Below are 18,686 nucleotides of genomic sequence, written 5' to 3' on the forward strand. Positions count from 1 at the left end.
GTATTCTTCCATTTCCTTCTTCAGAGACTTGTCATACAGTTCTTGTCATACAGTTCTTGTCTTTCATTTGTTTGTTCAGAGTCACACCAAGGTACTTTATATTGTTTGTGGCTATTGTGAAGGGTGTCATTTCCCTAATTTTTTTCTCAGCCTGCTTATCCTTTGAGTATGGGAAAGCCACTGATTAGCTTGAGTTGATTTTATAACCTGCCACTTTGCTGAAGTTGTTTATCAGCTGTAGGAGTTCTCTGGTGGACAAATCGGCAACCAACAAATTGGGAAAAGATCTTCATCAACCCTACATCTGACAGAGGGTTAATATCCAATATATACAAAGAACTCAAGAAGTTAGACCCCAGAAAACCAAATAACCCTATTAAAAATGGGGTACAGAGCTAAACAAAGATTTTTCACCTGAAGAACTTCGGATGGCGGAGAAGCATCTTAAAAAATGCTCAACATCATTAGTCATTAGGGAAATGCAAATCAAAACAACCCTGAGATTTCACCTTACACCAGTCAGAATGGCTAAGATTAAAAACTCAGGAGACAGCAGGTGTTGACGAGGATGTGGAGAAAGAGGAACACTCCTCCACTGCTGGTGGGATTGCAAACTGGTACAACCACTCTGGAAATCAGTCTGGCAGTTCCTCAGACAACTGGGCACGTCATTTCTGGAGAATCCTGCTATACCACTCCTGGGCATATACCCAGAGGATTCCCCAGTATGTAATAAGGATACGTGCTACACTATGTTCATAGCAGCCCTATTTATAATAGCCAGAAGCTGGAAAGAACCCAGGTATCCCTCAACAGAGGAATGGATAAAAAAAAATGTGGTATATATACACAATGGAGTACTATTCAGCCTTTAGAAACAATGAATTCATGAAATTCTTAGACAAATGGAGTTGTAGAACATCATACTAAGTGAGGTAACCCAGTCTCAAAAGATCAATCATGGTATGCACTAATAAGTGGATATTACCCTAGAAAATTGGAATACCCCAAACACAATCCACACATCAAATGATGTCCAAGAAGAACGGAGTGGCTCCTGGTTATGGAAAGACTCAGTGTAGCAGTATAGGGCAAAACCAGAACAGGGAAGTGGGAAGGGGTGGATGGGGGAACAGGGGAAGGGAAGAGGGCTTATGGGACTTTCAGGGAGTGGGGAACCAGAAAAGGGGAAATCATTTGAAATGTAAATAAAAATATATTGAAGAAAATTTAAAAAACCGACGAGAACTAATAAAAAAAGTATTATTATTTTACGTATGTAAGTACACTGTTGCTGGGAATTGAACTCAGAAACTCTGGAAGAGCAGTCAGTGCTCTTAACCACTGCGCCATCTCTCCAGCCCTGTTTTTTTTTCCCCCTGAAACAAAACAAAAAACCTAACTGGTCTTTTGCATATATTATTATGGTTTCCATTTGCTTTTATGGGATTTCTCTGTGTTAATGTATGGGTCTGAGTTTATGATTCTTGTGCTTTTTCTTTTGTCATTTTCTGGTTTGCTTTTATCATTAATATTTTTAGGTGCCTATTTCTAATGAGAGAAAGATTTGAATGCATGAGGAGGTAGGGAGGCGAGTCTTGGAGGGGTTAAGGGAGGCCATTAGAATGTATTTTATGAAAAAATATTTTCAATAAAAAATTAAAAAAATGGTGACTGTATTTGCTTAAATGAATTTGTTACAACCTTCCACTGGAAAACACAGTACCTTTAAATTGCAATAAAATCAGGTATGGATGTACATGCCTGTTACCACAAGGCATGTAGTATTATCATACTGAGAGAGTGGGTATATTTGAACTAGTTCAAGAATGCACTGCATTTCCTGTCTGGTTCAGTTGTACTGCTATTATTAAAATGCCACCCCACATGCAGTCTAGAAAACTGGCCCAAGGTTTCCCTCGGTACTTACCTCATAATTTACTGTTTCCTAATAATTTCCTGCACCCTCTTTAAAATGCAAGTTCCAGAAAGGGAGAGATTTGGTTTGTGATAGTGGACAATTTTAAGAATGCTTACAACACTGATACCTAGAAGCACTTACCGAGAACCTTTTAGTAAAGAAAGAGGTCAGTAGAGGTAATAGGACATAACTGGGCAATAGTCTAGGGCCTGAAGGAAGTTTCTGAGTGAAAAGGAGATCCAATCTAGGAAAAGGAGGTCTGTGACAAGTTTTGAGAGTAGCACCCTGGCTGCTACTAGAGATGCTATGGTAAGATAGCAGGGATGGAAGGCAAGAGACAGGAGGCAACAGCAAACTGGGAGAGCGGTGAGAGCATGGGTCAGGGCTCCAACTGTAATGCCTTGAAGAGACTGCACTTTGGATTGGTTACGGAAAGCAATGCGCATTTGATAGGCTCAGTGCATGCAGGCTGTGAGAATGAAGGATCAGGGGTGACATATTGTTCGGCTTAAGCAGCTAGAAGAACTGCCACCAACTGATCAAAGACTGCAAGAAGGGCAAGTGGGGGAAGGTTAATTCAGTGGTGGACGTGGGTTAAGATCTTTTCTAGGGCAATGGTGGATCATGGTTAAAGTTTGGGTGGTGTCCCACATGGGACACATAAAATGAAGGTCACTTACTGAATGTCAATGGAACTTAAACAGAAAACAGAAGCAATGCCTATTGGTGGTTAAGGGGCCTTCCAAGGCAGTGGAGTGGACAGAAATGGAAAGAATCTCACGTTCTTCTCAGAAATTAAATGCCCTTAAGTGAAAAACAAAATGATCAGGTATTACTTTGTAAAAGACAGATTAAAAACAAGCAAATTATAAATATAATTTAAAGATAGAATTTATTCTCTGATGGTTTAGTCATGCAAACTGTACATAAAAGAAAATAGTACAGTTTGTGTAACATTGCAAATATAAGGACTCAAAATGCTAGGTACAGAAGTAGTGTGACATCCTGAAATTCAAAATGTAATTTTTTGTGTGTTTATACAACTAATAATGATTTTTATTTGCTGAGTACAGACTGATTTACAACGAGAGCTTTGTCAACCATGGTAAGTTCATTAACCGTTACATGACTTCTCACATCTATGTACTTCTACTTTACAGTTGCAAGAATCTGTTACCAAAGAACCGAAGCTTGCACAAATCGGAAGATGAAAGAAAAATGTTGAGAGGGTGCAGAAAGTGAGACACGGAGGCTTTGACCAACCTTATCATCTACAACAAAAAGCTTGCATGGGGAATTCACGTTTTGTGCCTTTGAGATCAACTCCTTAGCATAACTATGACAAAATTGTGATTAAAACTGATTAAATATGAGATCAGGTGAAAGTAATAGATACAAAGTAGAATCAGCAACCAAAATGCTCTCATTTTTAATAAGCCAAGTAATAAAATTCCTATTATCTTCATACTTAAAAGTCCTGAAATGTCATTTATATAATTTGCATGTTTCCCAGTCTGGAACTTAGGCAGGTGGGATGGGTGTTCCCCTGAACTCTCAAGGGCATTCCATACAGGCATTGGAAATGTCAGTCTCTTTAAGAGATGACACCGAGACCATAGCAATAATGTAGTATGGATGCAGAACAGACTACACAACTCATTATAAACACGTTACAGGTATTTACAGAATGGAATCCTGCTTGAACGCCAGAAGTTGCTACTGGGTAGGACTCGTAACTATTTTACAGTGTTTTCTTACACACATCTACTACTTTTTTTATTTTTATGTTTAACAATTTAGTCTATTTAAAATATTGTACTGTATTTTTAACATAACTGCAGAATAAAAATAGATAATGGCACATTAGAAAACTCAGTATTCCACAGATGACTGGATAATGAGCAAAGTGTAACTACAATCATCTCATCAGAACAAGCTACATCATGGAATGTTAAGTTATCCAAGCCTGAACAGTAATGGCATCTGAAACTGCAGTCATCTATTGCCAGCATCACACTGAAGGCATCGTTAAACATTCAAGCAATATTGCTGGCATAAACTAGTGGAAGATGCGCGCGCACACACACACACACATACACACATACTCATTCTCTCACTCACATTCCCACATTATAGTTACATTGTTCTAAAGATAGATACTGATTTTTTTCCACGAGAAACATTATCAAAATTGGCTACTAAAAGATGACAGTGCTTTCACAAGAATAAGTACAAGTTAGCTCGCAAGTACAAGTATGACAATGGGGGAAACAGTCTTAACATTTCTAAGTTATAATTTTAGGCTTTTCTGGCAACCACATCACACTTCATTATGCATAAGCTTCTTGCTTTGTTACCTGAAATCTGCAAAAAACCCAAAACAAAACAAAACAAAAAAATCACACACAACAAAATCCCAAACAAAACAAGTCCCAAATGACAAGAGCAAATTTAAAAAATTACTAGTCTGATAACCCTGTATCATACATTATATAATTTCATAGTTTTCAGCCTCAAGAACACAGGTTTAAAATACTGAATTTAAGACTTAAAAAATCAAGTCATTTTTGAAATGCTCAAGATTCCAAAATTTTTGTTTACTTAATCTTAAAAACATTGCAGGGCGATGAATGACCTTGATTAGTCTAAGAATGTGCACAAAGCACTGAATGTCTTACCATACTTTCACTCACTTAAAAAAAAGTGTTTCTAATATTCTTCCTTTTGCATAATGTGCAAAATAAAAGGCAAAAAGATTAAAAGGAACTGTCTTTCTCTTCCCTAGTGCCTTACAACTTTGTTCATATTATAAAGACAATAGGGATTCTGTAGAACTTTGGTATAAATGATAACAAGACTACCATCACAGCTCAGGGTGAAGGGGTGAGCAAAGAAATGGAAGTGGGAAGAGTAATTCAGTAACACCCCCATTTATTAAAATACCACTAAATCAAAGTGAAATAAACCACAATGAATTATGATACAATTTACACATTGAGCACAGGAAAATTAATAAATCTTAACAATATGTATAAAAAAAGCAAATTCAGTCTTCCAGAGACTAAAAACATATTCAGTCTGATCATCAACTGCTGCTATACCAACTCTAGAGACAAATTTAACTTCAAGTAAAAAAAAAAAAAATTTACAACCACAGATTTCGCATAAATGCAAACTGGTCTTTCCTTGATTTCCCTTTGAAGTCACTAATCAGTATCTAAAACTGTTGCACTGCAGGTCTTTAATCAACTTCCTGAGGGCTGTGCCTGGGAGGAAGGAGCCATGACAATCTGTGAAAGTGCAGGCTCGGTGCTCTGGTCTGCCATCTGGGTGAGGACTGAAGTGGCTACAGCCTCTGCTTTTGATGTCGAACTGACTCCATTGGATGTGCTGACGGAGCTGTGCTGGATCGCTTCTGTATGGGGACTGCTTGGCACGGAAAGGTCTTCTGAACTGTCATCTTTATCAGCAGCTAAGTGGTAAAAAGAAAAATACAAGTATTGACAAAAAAGCATTATTGAGGTTAATTCAAACACAAAGCTGAAAGGTGTTTTAAAGCACTGGTTACTCAGGTCAAGCTGTACAAATGAAATAAACTGAACAGTGGCTCCAGTCAGGAAGTAGCCAACTGTGTCTGAGACAAGCTAAATGAAGTCACAGCTGCGTATCATGGGATCATCAGGGTGTGCATACTTGTTAAAAATAGGGTCAAAGAAAATGAGGCAGAGCCAGATGTGGTGGTGTAAGCTTTTAATCCCAGCACTCAAGAGGTAGAAGCAGGCAGATCTCCAAGTTCAAGGTCAATCTGGGCTATATAATGAGACCCTGCTAAAAAAGAAATACACAAACAAACCAACAAAAAGGAGGCAGGATGAGATGGGAGTACACATCCACAATCGCAGGACTCTCCAGAGGCAAAGACAGAAAGACTGCAAATTTGAGGACAACCTGGGCTACACAGAGTTCTAGGCCAGTGTGAACTACAGAGCAAGGCCTGGTCTTGATACAAGGAAGTGAGGTAGGCCTTTGACTATAGCTGCTCACAGAGAGCTGCTCAACAATGTACTGAGCAACACACTTACCAAAGCTAGTCTATTTGCCTACCTGTCACTCTGATTAAAATATAAAAAACAATTTACAACTGCATGCATAAACAAAATGAATCTTATATACAAATTATATTTTCAATTATTCCCTCTGCATTTACCAGAACTGTATTTTTTTTCTGCCTGAATCTCCATGTACTGCAGTCATGGATGATTAAGACCCCAGAGTCTAATGATGCATACACATGAGAATAAGTAATATTCAAAGAGTAACAGTCACCAGCTGTCAGAGCTATTCAAATAAATACCCATACAAAGCTTTAGATACTGAAACTTGAAGAGACCTTCAGGAAAGAACATTCTAAATATTTATGGGAACAAATTTACAATATTTAGATCTGGACAACAAAATCTCTTATATCTTTTATTTCAGTAGCCTAGAATTTTATTTGGTAAAAAAATTTAATACTCAACAGAGATAAGTATTTGCTAAATCTGCAAGTTCTAGGTACCATGATAACATACACAATGTGGTCATTGAGAGAACACTGTCAATGATACTGGTTTTTTTCTTTTTTCTTTTTCACATGTAGTTACTCTTTGGGTATTTCTTTAATCTTATCCGTATGTTTTTAGATTTATCCACGTGGTATATAATCCCTAAGTGATATAGCTTAGTTTTGTTTGCTGCTACACAACATGAAATACCATTATACTAGATATTCTTATTTTTCTTCCTTCTTTTAGATTTTGAAACAGGGTCTTAATGTGTAGCACAGGATGGCCTTAAACTTATGGCCAATCATCTTGGCCATTATAGCCTCCTAGGTGTTGGGATTACAGGTGTGTAATGACATGTCCAACTTGAATGTTTTCTTTTCCATGTGACTTGTTTCACTTGGCATTAAAAATAAGTTTTACCTTAATGTTTAGAGAGGATGCAGGCTTTCTAATAATGTGAGGATGCAGACCAGTATATTTACTGATGGGCAGATACCTATTGATTACTCCATGATTTATTATGCAGAGGGTAGACAGTGTGTATCTTGTAGAGGGAAAAAACTTGGCAACTATCATGAATATAAATTAAATTCCTCATTTTGAGATTTTCTGAAATACAGTAGTTCTTACAGAATTTATACATCAGCTACAAATCCATGTATTTTTGAAAACCAGATTTTAAAATACATTAGTGAAACAAAATTCTATTTTTTTCCATAATGTGCGGTAAGTGTAAAAATGTTTCCCTGAATAAAATCTGACCTCAAACTACAATTTAAATAAAATCTCAGAAATTTAAAAAGAATGTAAGAATAAGAAAAAATATTTTAAGCAACAATGAATACTGTAACATCCTTATAATTCTATTCTTCTGCCAATATAACAATCATATTTGAAGAAAACACTGTCAGTGACATTTAAATGGAAAGAATACTGTTCTTTATTTTGCTACTATTCTTCAGCAAAACAACCAGCTAACCTTTGTCTGAATGTTAGGTTCTAGCTGGGCAGTGGTGGCGCACGCCTTTAATCCCAGCACTTGGGAGGCAGAGGCAGGCGGATTTTTGAGTTTGAGGCCAGCCTGGTCTACAGAGTGAGTTCCAGGACAATCAGGGCTACACAGAGAAACCCTGTCTGGTGGGGGAACAGAGGGGGAGAGGAAGGGGAAGAATGTTAAGTTCTCTAAAAACATCAGATAGGAAGGCTGATTGGTAGTATAAGACAAGATACAAATACACAGGAGAGAATGACTCAGAATGAATGAAGGAGTGCTTATCTAGACTCACAGAAGGCAGTACAAAGAATTATCAGTTATAAATTAGGTAATTATAATTCATGTACATAAAACTTTGTAATAAGTTATATCTGAACAAATGTCTAGTTCTTGTAGCTGAGGGGAGAAAATGACCAGAATAGTCAAAACACTAGAAAACACATGTTGCGCTCAAAAGAAGCACTTTTAGCTTAAAGCAGCTCTGATGTTTGAGAACTCAACCCCTCTCCCTCTCTGATATGTGAGTACACATAACAAGAAAAGATACCCTGTTTTCAGAAGGTGGAAGGAGAAAACCAAATGCATTTTCATAAGAGAAGTTTACTAAGAATTTATGAATGTAGGTTTTCAACCTATTCAACAACAGATGCATTAACATTCTGTATGCTTAAAATTATATAAAACAATCATTAATCATTGGTTTGCATATATTGCCTGTATAATATTCAAATAGTTGGGATTATCCAATCAGTAATAAAAAGATTTTAAAATTGTAGATTATTTTCAATTAGATACATTGTAAGAGTTAGTTTTTTTTCTAATTTTAACAAAATCATCATGTATTTCCTTTTAAGCCATCAGAATCCAATGAGGCTTTCTTGTTGAAGAAAATCATGTATGCATAATGTTGAACTCAGCAGCATCTACAGGAAATTAAGCTAAGTCAGATGGGAACCACAGTGGCCTACAGCAATCACTGTTAATACAAATCCCAAACATATTTCTATATGGGTCCAATTTTACTATACAGTGCGTTTCACTGTCCTGTCAAAATGACTAGATATCAAATATAAACTCAAAGCAGAAAAAAAATCAGTATTCTAAATATATATGGCAACTGAGAATAACTATGTCTACAGAATTTTTTAAATTAAAAAATACTGCTCATTTTGATGAAACTGCTTACAATAGACTACAAGTAAAGATGGTGGCCATTAAGTTTTATAGTAAGTACCTGAGGAATTGTTTGCATCCAACACAAAATGTTTCCTTCTTTTGAATTACTGACACTGGCAAATTAAAATGAAGTGGATACATATGGTTGAAACAATCCTCAGTTACAAATATCCCGAAATATCACTAAATCATAAAAACAAAAGAAAGGCCGTGGGTTATGTATTATGAATGTTGCCTAATGCATCCCCAGCTCTGTTATTTGTTATGAATTTGTGTGTGACGGACAAAATTGGCCATTTACTCAGGAGTAACAGCTGGTTTCAAAACTGTGCATCTTGTCAAGAAGGACATCAGAGAAATGCAAAAGCACAATTAACCTCTACAAAGCAGGAAATAGAAGACTCTCGTTTTAGGAGAGGAAAACATTTAGGAGGGAATTTATAAGCAAATCATTTCAATACAGTTCTGTTTTAGCATTTTTATGACTGTGACAATACTACATAAAAGCTTACAACCACACAAATACTCTCCAATGCCACACAAATACTGTTCAATGCTTACATTATCTATATATAAAAAAAGGATATACTATAAATGAATAGTATGGACAGTATATGGCTGGATGAAGATATTGATTAAAGAATTCTCAGCAGTACTAAATGGGGGCAGGAAAGGAAAAACTGGCTCTGTTAATCCAAAAAAGTGTTATCCTGTGAAGATAAATGATCACTGACAGTAAACAGTGTACTTAAAAATGTTTAGCTAACCAAGTTGTGAACCATAGTAATTCCCAGAAAAAAAAATGCTAGAAATAGGAAAACTTTTCTTCCTATCCCAGACTATACTAATCTTGCAGAAATTCTACTATTTGATCTTAAGTACTAGAACTGCAGCTTGCACGCTTTCTTACTGGTAGCTCTGCTCACTCTGGCAGTCTGTCACTGATGTAGCCTACAGCTGTAGGTAATGGAACATTACTCACTATGATAGCCAGACTTCTTCTGCATGGCAGTTACAGGGCAATCTTTATGAGCCAGAAGAAGCTGTTTCAGCTGTGCCACTTCATTTCTCAGCAGGGTGACTTCGCTCTGGAGAAGAAACAACTCATATGCTTTACCAGCATTAGATAGAAACATATTTTACTATTTAAAGAAAGCATGGCTTAAGGTATGAACACTGTTATCTCTGGCAGAACAATAAGGGACAGATGCTGTTCAAATAAATTTAATCAGCATACAGTGGTTTGTTTTAGCATTTATAGACTTTTTTAGTTAAGAAAACTGAAATCATATGCATGCCATACATCACTGGGTAGCCTAGGTCACTATTTGCCACGGAGAGCGTATGCCCTATGGCTTACTCACTGAAGGGCTTTATTGTACATGTGTTATATACTCATCAATGAATTTTCATTGATTCCATTCACTTTTGTTGTTTGTTTCTTTTTTTTTTTTTTTTTTGGTTTTTTTGGTTTTTGTGAGACAGGGTTTACTTTGTGTAGCCCTGGCTGTCCTGGAACTCATTCAGCTTCCATTCACCTTTTAAAAATGAAAAATTCACCTGGCAGTGGTGGCGCACGCCTTTAATCCTAGCACTTCGGAGGCATAGGCAGGCAGATTTCTAAGTTCAAGGCCAGCCTGGTCTACAGAGTGAGTTCCAGGACAGCCAGGGCTACACAGAGAAACCCTGTCTCAAAAAACAAGACAAACAAACAAACAAACAAACAAACAAAAAAAAAAAAAAGAAAAGAAAAATTCATCCTGGAAATGTAATTATGCAAGTTTATACTTTAGAAAAAAGAAATTACACTTACTCAAGAATCATGGATCCTTATACTTATTGTTGAGCACTATGCTAGGCACCAGAACCAATAAAAGTACATGTATTGTTAAGAGGATTTGTTGCCAATGATATACGTATCTAAATTTAAATGTAATATCAGTGGTACTCTGTTTTATTCCTTACAATAGAGTGTCTATTTTAGCCTTTGTTTAGGATGCATTAATTTACTAAATTCCACACAAAGTTTCAAACTGAATAAATCCATCATTACTTTGGTTTAGCCCCATATATAAAAGTAGAAATTAGTGATTACCAACACTCATGAGTTAAGAAATATATGGACTTAATAAATTAGTAACATTAAAAAAGTCACTATGAATATTTCTTTTCATTTAGATTTACATTAATTATAACTACCTAGGTTTCACCCATGAACCCCAAAGTATTAATAAATGAAAATATTTCATAAACTGGCATACATAAAATTGCAGGCACATAATCCACTAACATCTTGCTTTTGAGACAGGGTATCAGTGTGCCCTAAGGTTGCCTCTAAAGTATAGCACTGCTCCTGCTCTAGGCCCAAGTGCTGGGATTATAATTCAGTGTGCATCACCAAACCCAACCTCTACCCCACCTCTTAACCTGAAAGCTGAATGTGAAAGTCATTAGGCCTTCCTAAAAAACCAGAGAAACAAAGTCAAGCAATCTAAAAATCAAGTGTGTGCAAATAGTTTTTTACAGCCCAACTAGCAACACTGCATTAAAGCACAGAACAATTAAAGCACAATTTATGCTGCATATCCCTAAACAGTAAAAGGTTAAAGTATCCTTAGACTACTGTATTTCAAAATAGATGGTAGGGGCTGGAGAGATGGCTTTAATAGTTGAGAGCACTGGTCACTCTTTCAGAGGATGAGGATTCAATTCCCAGTACCCACACAGCAGCTCACAGCTGTCTGTAACTCCAAGCCCAAGGTGATCTAACATGCTCACATAGACAACAGATGCAGGCAAAGCGCCAACACACATAAAAAAATATAGATGGTTGTAGATTCCTCTCCAATAACCATGAATTCACTAGTACCAAGCTGAGTTTCCAGTACCTCTTGGTCTCCCTCTTGTTGAGTGGGCTCAACAAGAGTTCAATTAGAGAGCTGTTGGTTACTACCAAAGAATGCATGCCACTATTGCACGATCTGGGCTATTGTGTCATGTTGTGGTTCACAGGTATCACAGCTGGGTAAGATTGCTGGCTGACTCCCTCTTTTGGAAGCATGCATGGAAACTTCTTATGAAAGCTAGTCTTCAGGGAAGGGGCATAGGCAGTCCAAGCGGAGGAATCTCTGAGCACCCCCCCCATCTTTTTTGTTCTTAAGAATTATTATATAGAGAGTTAATATATATTAATATATATAATTAAGAATTATATATATACACACACACACAGTGTGTAGCTATCTTCAGACACATCAGAAAAGGGCATCAGATCCCATTACAGATGGCTGTGAGCCACTCTGTGGTTGATAGAAAGTGAACTCAGGACATCTGGAAGAGCAGTCAGTGCTCTTAACCACTCAGCCATCTCTCTAGCCCTACTTCTAAAGTACATGGTGTCTTAGCAATACAAACTTACCTTCTACCTCTGGGGGGTTTATCAAGAAAAACAACAAAAGAATGTATGTTTTTTGAGTCTCTTAGACAACAACTAAAAAGAGTATCTCATGTCTGGTACTGGAGGGTTTTTTTGTTAGGTGGTCTTTGGCTCTTGGAAGAAGCTTCGTCTGCCCAGATGAGAAAGGTTCATTAAAAGTGTATGTATATTCATACATATAATAAATATTATAATTTTTTAAATTATACTTTGAAAATAGTGGTATGATTCCTTGTGGCTTTTTCCATCCAGATGAGTTCACTAAAAGTATATATATATTCGTACATGGAATATTACAGTATTTTAAGTTAAATTTTTGAAATAGATAATAGTATGATTCTTTGTGGCTTTTTCAGGTATCTTTTTTATTTTACCCACCTCTCTTCTTGTATTGACCCGCCTCCCCTTTCCCACTTCCCCTACCAGACCACTTGCACACTGCTATTTTCCTTTCCCCTCTCCTCTCCACCCTTTCTTCTGTATCAACCTCTCTGCCTCTCCTTAAGGAGCCCTCCCTTTTCCATTTCCGTGATCAGATAGATCACCTGTACCCTACTAATCCCTTCTCTAATCCATAAAGTCTCACCAGCATGATTTTCTCCAAATGTGAGCTGAATAAGAATGACACCAATGAACATGCTAACCTGGACGGAGGAATCCCCAAGGCTGCAACCCTACACTAAGAACTACAGGCGACTGAGGCTAAGCTGGGAATGGGGGAGATGGTATTCCCCAGGGAAGAACATACCAGTTGGTTGTCTAGTGTCAAAGGGTCAGTCTTGAAACATACATACAATTAGTATTATACAGACTCAACAGGTTATATTTAGGAACATCTATGTACATACATATATACATGAAGTAGTAATTTTTTGAAACAAAAAAAGAGGTCATGAATTTAAAGGAGAGTGGAAAGGGTATATTCTGGATTTGGGGGGAGGAAAAGGGAGAGAGAAGTATAAATTATAATTTCAAAGAAAGTTTTAAAAGTTTTATTAATTAAGAATAATAAATATACATTTAAAAGCCTTTGTTGAAGTTGGGGCTTCAATACTCTTCCAGTAACATCACTTTGTTAGTAGGAATATCTGATATGTAAATAATAGTAATTGATATTCTATTATGTTTGGCAAAGAATAGTTTTCATGGTCCACATATAAATCAGTATATGCATAATGTTTCATTTCACTTAAAAGAGAAATAAATTTTACTCTAAGAAACTAAGTTTTTCAGTAAATTCATTTGTCAGGATAACTATAATATTTCTTACTAAATTGTAGTATGTATTTGAAATTTATGTTATTTAGTAAATCATAATTAATCTTTTTTTCCTATTACAAGTTAGATGACTAAAAGTAGGTTTGTAAGAGGCAGTTTGTAAAAGTTAGTAAAAGTAAGTTTGTAAAATCAATATGCAAAATGCAACAAAGGCTTTTAAGGATGTCTGTCTCACGTACTGAAACTTGTTATAAAATTTAGTTTGAGTAAGTGCTATACAGGATGGTAAAAAGAGTTTTCTAAGTATTTAAATACTTTTATTTACTCATATGTTCACAATACTAGCTACTTGGAAAGCTGAGACCAGAGGATCTTGAGTTTGAAGCAAGTTTGGGCAATTTAGCTCCCTATGCTAAAAGTCCAAAATATAAAAGGAGGCACTAGTGGTAGAGTACTAACGCCTCAACTCCAACTTCTAGTCCTGTTGTTAAACAAAAACTTGACCTATATTAATAAACTACAATTTATTGACATTAATTTCTAGTTAGCTGTTAGTTCAAAAGATATACCACTGCAGAATATTCTCAGTGTATCAAAAGCAAAATGATGAAAACAGGAAACAAAGAAAGAATGAAAGAGATAAAGGAAAGAAGAAAGAAAAAAAGGAGAAAAGGAAGGAAACAAACACATTTGGTGCCACCTGATCTTTGTATTGGAAATCTTACTAAAGACTTGAATGGAGAGCCTTAAAATCTTTATAATACATGAGGTCCCAAGAAACGCACTTGATGCACATCGGCAGGGCAGTATGAAATAATCTGTTATGCCACTGGCCGAACAGTACCTGTTCTGTGGATAATTAGAATCCTTCAGTTTCCAAAGCTGTCAATCTGGCACCTTTCATGAGTGCTAGTCACTTAAGATAAGAGAGAGAGGGGGGGGGGAGGAAAGAGACACAATAAAATTGTAATTCAAAGAAAGAAAGTAAAAATTGCCACTGGAACAACTTTGTGGTTAATATAAACCTAAAATGGCAAACACACACAACAAAGAAACAAAACATAGTGATTTTTAAAAAAAATTTGAACTTTATAAAGTTCAAGCAAGGTAATTATGGTATTTGTGTACCACACAACTATACAGTTACACATAAAATTTCTTCATTGTGCCAGGGTTGAAAGTTTGGTATTACTTCAGGTCAGAATTCACAAGGTTTAAGAAACCATGGCTTATTACAGAGTCCACATATGTGCCACATACATCATGTCCTAACGTATTTGCAGAATCATCTAGAGAGAAATGGAAAAACTATGTTGCTAGCCAGAGAGCAGTGGTGCACACCTTTAATTCCAGCATTCAGGAGGCAGAGGCAGGAGTTCCAGGACAGTCAGGGCTACACAGAGAAATCCTGACTTGAAAAATCTGCACACACAAAACCAAAACAAATAAAAACCTATGCTCCTAACTAATAAACAGACGTGAACTGCATTTATGCCCCATACCTGCAGCTGGCCATTTAGTGAACTCAAGTCTTCTGCTTTCTTCTCTAAGGACTGAACCCATACTTTCCTTTTTTGTCGGCATCTTGAAGCTGCTGCTCTATTTCGTTCTAGAAACTTCCTCCTTTTCTCATCAGGATCTTCATTAGCTGCCCTTCTTCGACGGCCACTTGTATTTTGGGTCTGTGGAGTTGTGTGAGCTGGAGAAGCCTATGACAATATGGAGAGAGTTTGTCCTGTGAGTGTGTAGTGAATAAATTAACAGGGGCAAGACACAGTATAAAAGGGAGGGTTGCTAACTTCATGCTATATGCCTTGATGACATCAGCACTCTGGAACAGAATTTACCCTATGGCTGAATCCCTTTTAAATAACTATGCGATAGTGAAATGCTCAATGCAATATACAGTGAATGTCTTCCTTAAATTAAGTGTACTTTTTAGTGTCTTGCTAAAGAAATTCTACTATACTCATAGATACATGCCTTTTTCAGCCATCATCAGACAAGCTTCCTTTTGTTGCAGATGCGGAAAAAAAAATACAGAAACCCACAGCTAGACAATAAAAGGAAAACAAATTGTGTATTTTGATAAACTAGTTTTACAAATGTTATTTTAACTGATTTTATATCATTAATTCTTTGAAAACTAGTCATTATAAGTTTATAACTTTTTTCAATTCTATTTTGAAGTAAAATTTATTAAATATGCCAATTGTATTTCTACAATATTTACTTTTCAGGTAAGGAGAGCCCCTGTAGGGGCCTTGGTTTTCATTAATGGACCAGTTTGGTTATCTTTATTCAGCCCAGGACATTAATCTTTAGTCACTAATCAGACTATCTAATAGAGCTGTCCAATGTTAGGTACCCTCTTAGTCTTACAAATCCCAAACTGTGCCATAGAATATGGCAGTGTGGGAGACAAAACAAAATAAAACCAAACAAAGCTCTTGAAAATGATACTGAGGAACGAGAACTTCTGATTACTAGCATGTGGTCTAAAGGATAAACTTGAAAATTATTCCTTATCAACACAAAGTATCAAATTAAGATGGCTAAATTTATACTCTATTAATAAGCTTATAGAATATAATGATATAAAGAAGTCACATAAGTTATACTGTGTTTTCTTTTTAAGGATGACCAAAGTATGGAATGATGAAAGCAACACACATACCGGAGTTTCTGTAGTGGAGGTGGCTGGCTGCTGCAAGGACTGTGGCCGAGACTCTTCTGACTGAGTCCTAACCAGTCCACTGCCATGGCCTTTTACAGCATCACCATTGGTAACTGGAGGGTGTTGCTGGGTCAAAGCAGCTTTTAACCTCTGAAATGTAAATGCCATTTTAAGAAATGGTTCCTATGTTATATGCAATTCTAACTCTCAAAATAGTCTTTGTTTAACCCAAAGACAATGTTTGTCAGAGAAGACATAAATACACTGGCTTTTACACTACTTTTATTTACTTTACTTCACTAGATTACAATAAATATCAACACGACAACCTGGAATTTTGGAAAGCTTCTTTGACACGCTATTTGGTAGAACTGTAGGACTTTATACTTTATTGTACTTATTTCTAAGAAGACCTAAAAAAAAGTGAAAATACAGTATCTGAACATAGCCAGCCTTGTTAAACTAGAAGATGTAATGTTAACTATTATGTATGTTTTGACCTGCCCTCTCCTACCCTAAGCCCCAACCCCTTATCCGGCTTTGCCCAGATTCTAAGATCCAAACTTGGGTCTTATTTAATCTCTACTTTCAGGTCTTAATGTTTACTTGGATGATAACTTCATGTTCCATCTTGAAACGTATTATTTATTTGTGTGAGAGTGTACACATCATGCACTCAGAGGACAACTTTTAGGAGCAGGTTCTCTCTTTCCACCATGGATTCCAGAGTTGAAAGCATTTATCAGATGAGCCATCATAGCAATTTGATGTTGCATTTTTTAGGCCACTATTAGAATCTGACATACTGAAAAACTTAAATTTAAATCTATGGCCTTCTTCTTTCCTACTAGAAAGACCACTCCCTTTATCCTTTAAGATTTACTTATTTTATGTGTGTGTGTTAGTTCCTGTATGTAGGTATGTATGATGTTGTGTGCCTAGTACTCACGAAGGACAGAAGAGGGCACTAGATCCCCTGGAATGGAGTCACAGGTGGCTGGCTGTGAGCTGCCATGTAACTGATGGAAACTAATCTAGGTCCTCTACAAGAGAAGCAAGGGTTCTTAACCACTAAGCCATCTCTCTAAACCTGGAAGATCTATCTGTTCTACTTTATTTTGCCAATAACTGAATTAGAGCTCATGAACTTTGATAGTATGACAAATCCAGTGTTAGAAAGATGTCTTAGATATTACTGACACATTCTTTATAAAGTTACAACTTGACCTGGGCTTGGTAGTACATGCCTTTGATCCTATCACTAGGGAGAGGCAGAGATAGTTAAATTTTTGAGTTCAAGGCTAGCCTATTCTATTTTTTACAAGGAATTCCAGGTCAGCCAGAGCTACACAATGAAACTCTTTTTCTCTCACTTTCTCCCTTCCTCCTTCCCTCCCCCTCTCTATCTCACACACAATACACACCATCACCATCAACAACAACAACAACAACAACAACAAATGAATGAAACTTGAATAAAGTTTATTCTAGAAGTAGTTGCATGCCATCATTTTATGGTATTTTATTACCAATCAGATAATAAATAAGCACTCTGAAGCAGGGGTTGTCATGTATATTTCTCTGTATTTTTTTTCAAAGCAACTAGTTCAATGATTAATAGAAACATGGTTAATGATGGGACTGCAGTGACCTCAGGAATTTGGAGCCATTTTTGCTGACACTGTTCTGAGTAAATGAAATCTAGATAAGCCCTAATTATCTGAATCAGAAATATTATCCATCCATCTGCCCATCCATCCAATCCAATCCATCAAAAATGAGTCCACATTACACATCCATTCTACCACTGAGCTCCACCTTAGCTTCTATACTTTTCTTAAGAAACTTAATGTATGTATCTGGAGAAAGAGTTATTTATACAAATGTAAATCTGTTTGTATGTAAGAGTCATGTAGTTGATCTAGTGCTTTACAAACCTGACAGATGTAGCAAACATAACTGTATGGGATGTTAAATGTTAGACATATCATTGACAACTATTATTCATGCTTTCTCTAAGGATCCAGGCATTGTTGCTCAAGAAAAGCTTTTCAAAGAGGTTCCTAAATAATTCACGAATTTCTTCCATTTATTCCAACTAACACAACTTATAAAATTCTACAAATATCCAAAATCTAGCAATTTCTGCATTATATATGGTGCATAATCCATAAAAAGTTACATAAAAAATGTCACCAGAATTCACCTGAGATCATTATATATGTATTTTAGTAGGCATTTCCTCTTTAATTGGATACCAGTTTAATTGGAACCAATCTTTTACAGATCAGATAACTAACCATCATTTGACTCAAGGTCATATAGCCTTGTTAATAAGTTAGCTTAATTATTAGGTCTTAACAGACTTAGGATACCATGTTATAATGGTATCCTACTTTATACCATATAACGGGGAGAGGGCCAGTGATGACATCTAGATTCACGGTTTGGACATCATTTATGTATAACAAACAGTTTAGGCCATGCCAGTGCTTCCAATGAGCTCCAAACACATTTGGAAAACAAAAATTTGTATAAACTAAACTCTCCCAATTCTTTGCCCCTATGCTAACTAAGTACATATATATTGTACTTATTCTCACTATAAAATACAGAGAACAGAAAAGATCACCTGAGACTATATAGTTTAATTATTCAAATAAAAACATTGGGGACTGAGAACGACAAGAATTAACACTGCCAACTGCTAAACCACA

The 18,686-nt window shown here is 36.3% G+C and overlaps 1 protein-coding gene across 1 annotated transcript in view; it reads right to left on the bottom strand.

Moving 5' to 3' along the window:
* Positions 1 to 2,794: 2,794 nt before the first annotated feature.
* The window catches only part of Atf2 (activating transcription factor 2), a 73,765-nt gene continuing 57,873 nt past the window's right edge, over positions 2,795 to 18,686 (bottom strand). Inside the window, 5 exon segments of the mRNA XM_052182720.1 lie at positions 2,795 to 5,186; positions 5,188 to 5,393; positions 9,621 to 9,726; positions 14,795 to 15,001; positions 15,970 to 16,119. Coding sequence (XP_052038680.1) covers positions 5,163 to 5,186; positions 5,188 to 5,393; positions 9,621 to 9,726; positions 14,795 to 15,001; positions 15,970 to 16,119 — 693 coding nt within the window. The 3' untranslated portion in view covers positions 2,795 to 5,162.

This window comes from Apodemus sylvaticus, chromosome 5 (genome assembly GCF_947179515.1).
Source record: "Apodemus sylvaticus chromosome 5, mApoSyl1.1, whole genome shotgun sequence".
NCBI classification, from domain to species: Eukaryota; Metazoa; Chordata; class Mammalia; order Rodentia; family Muridae; genus Apodemus; species Apodemus sylvaticus.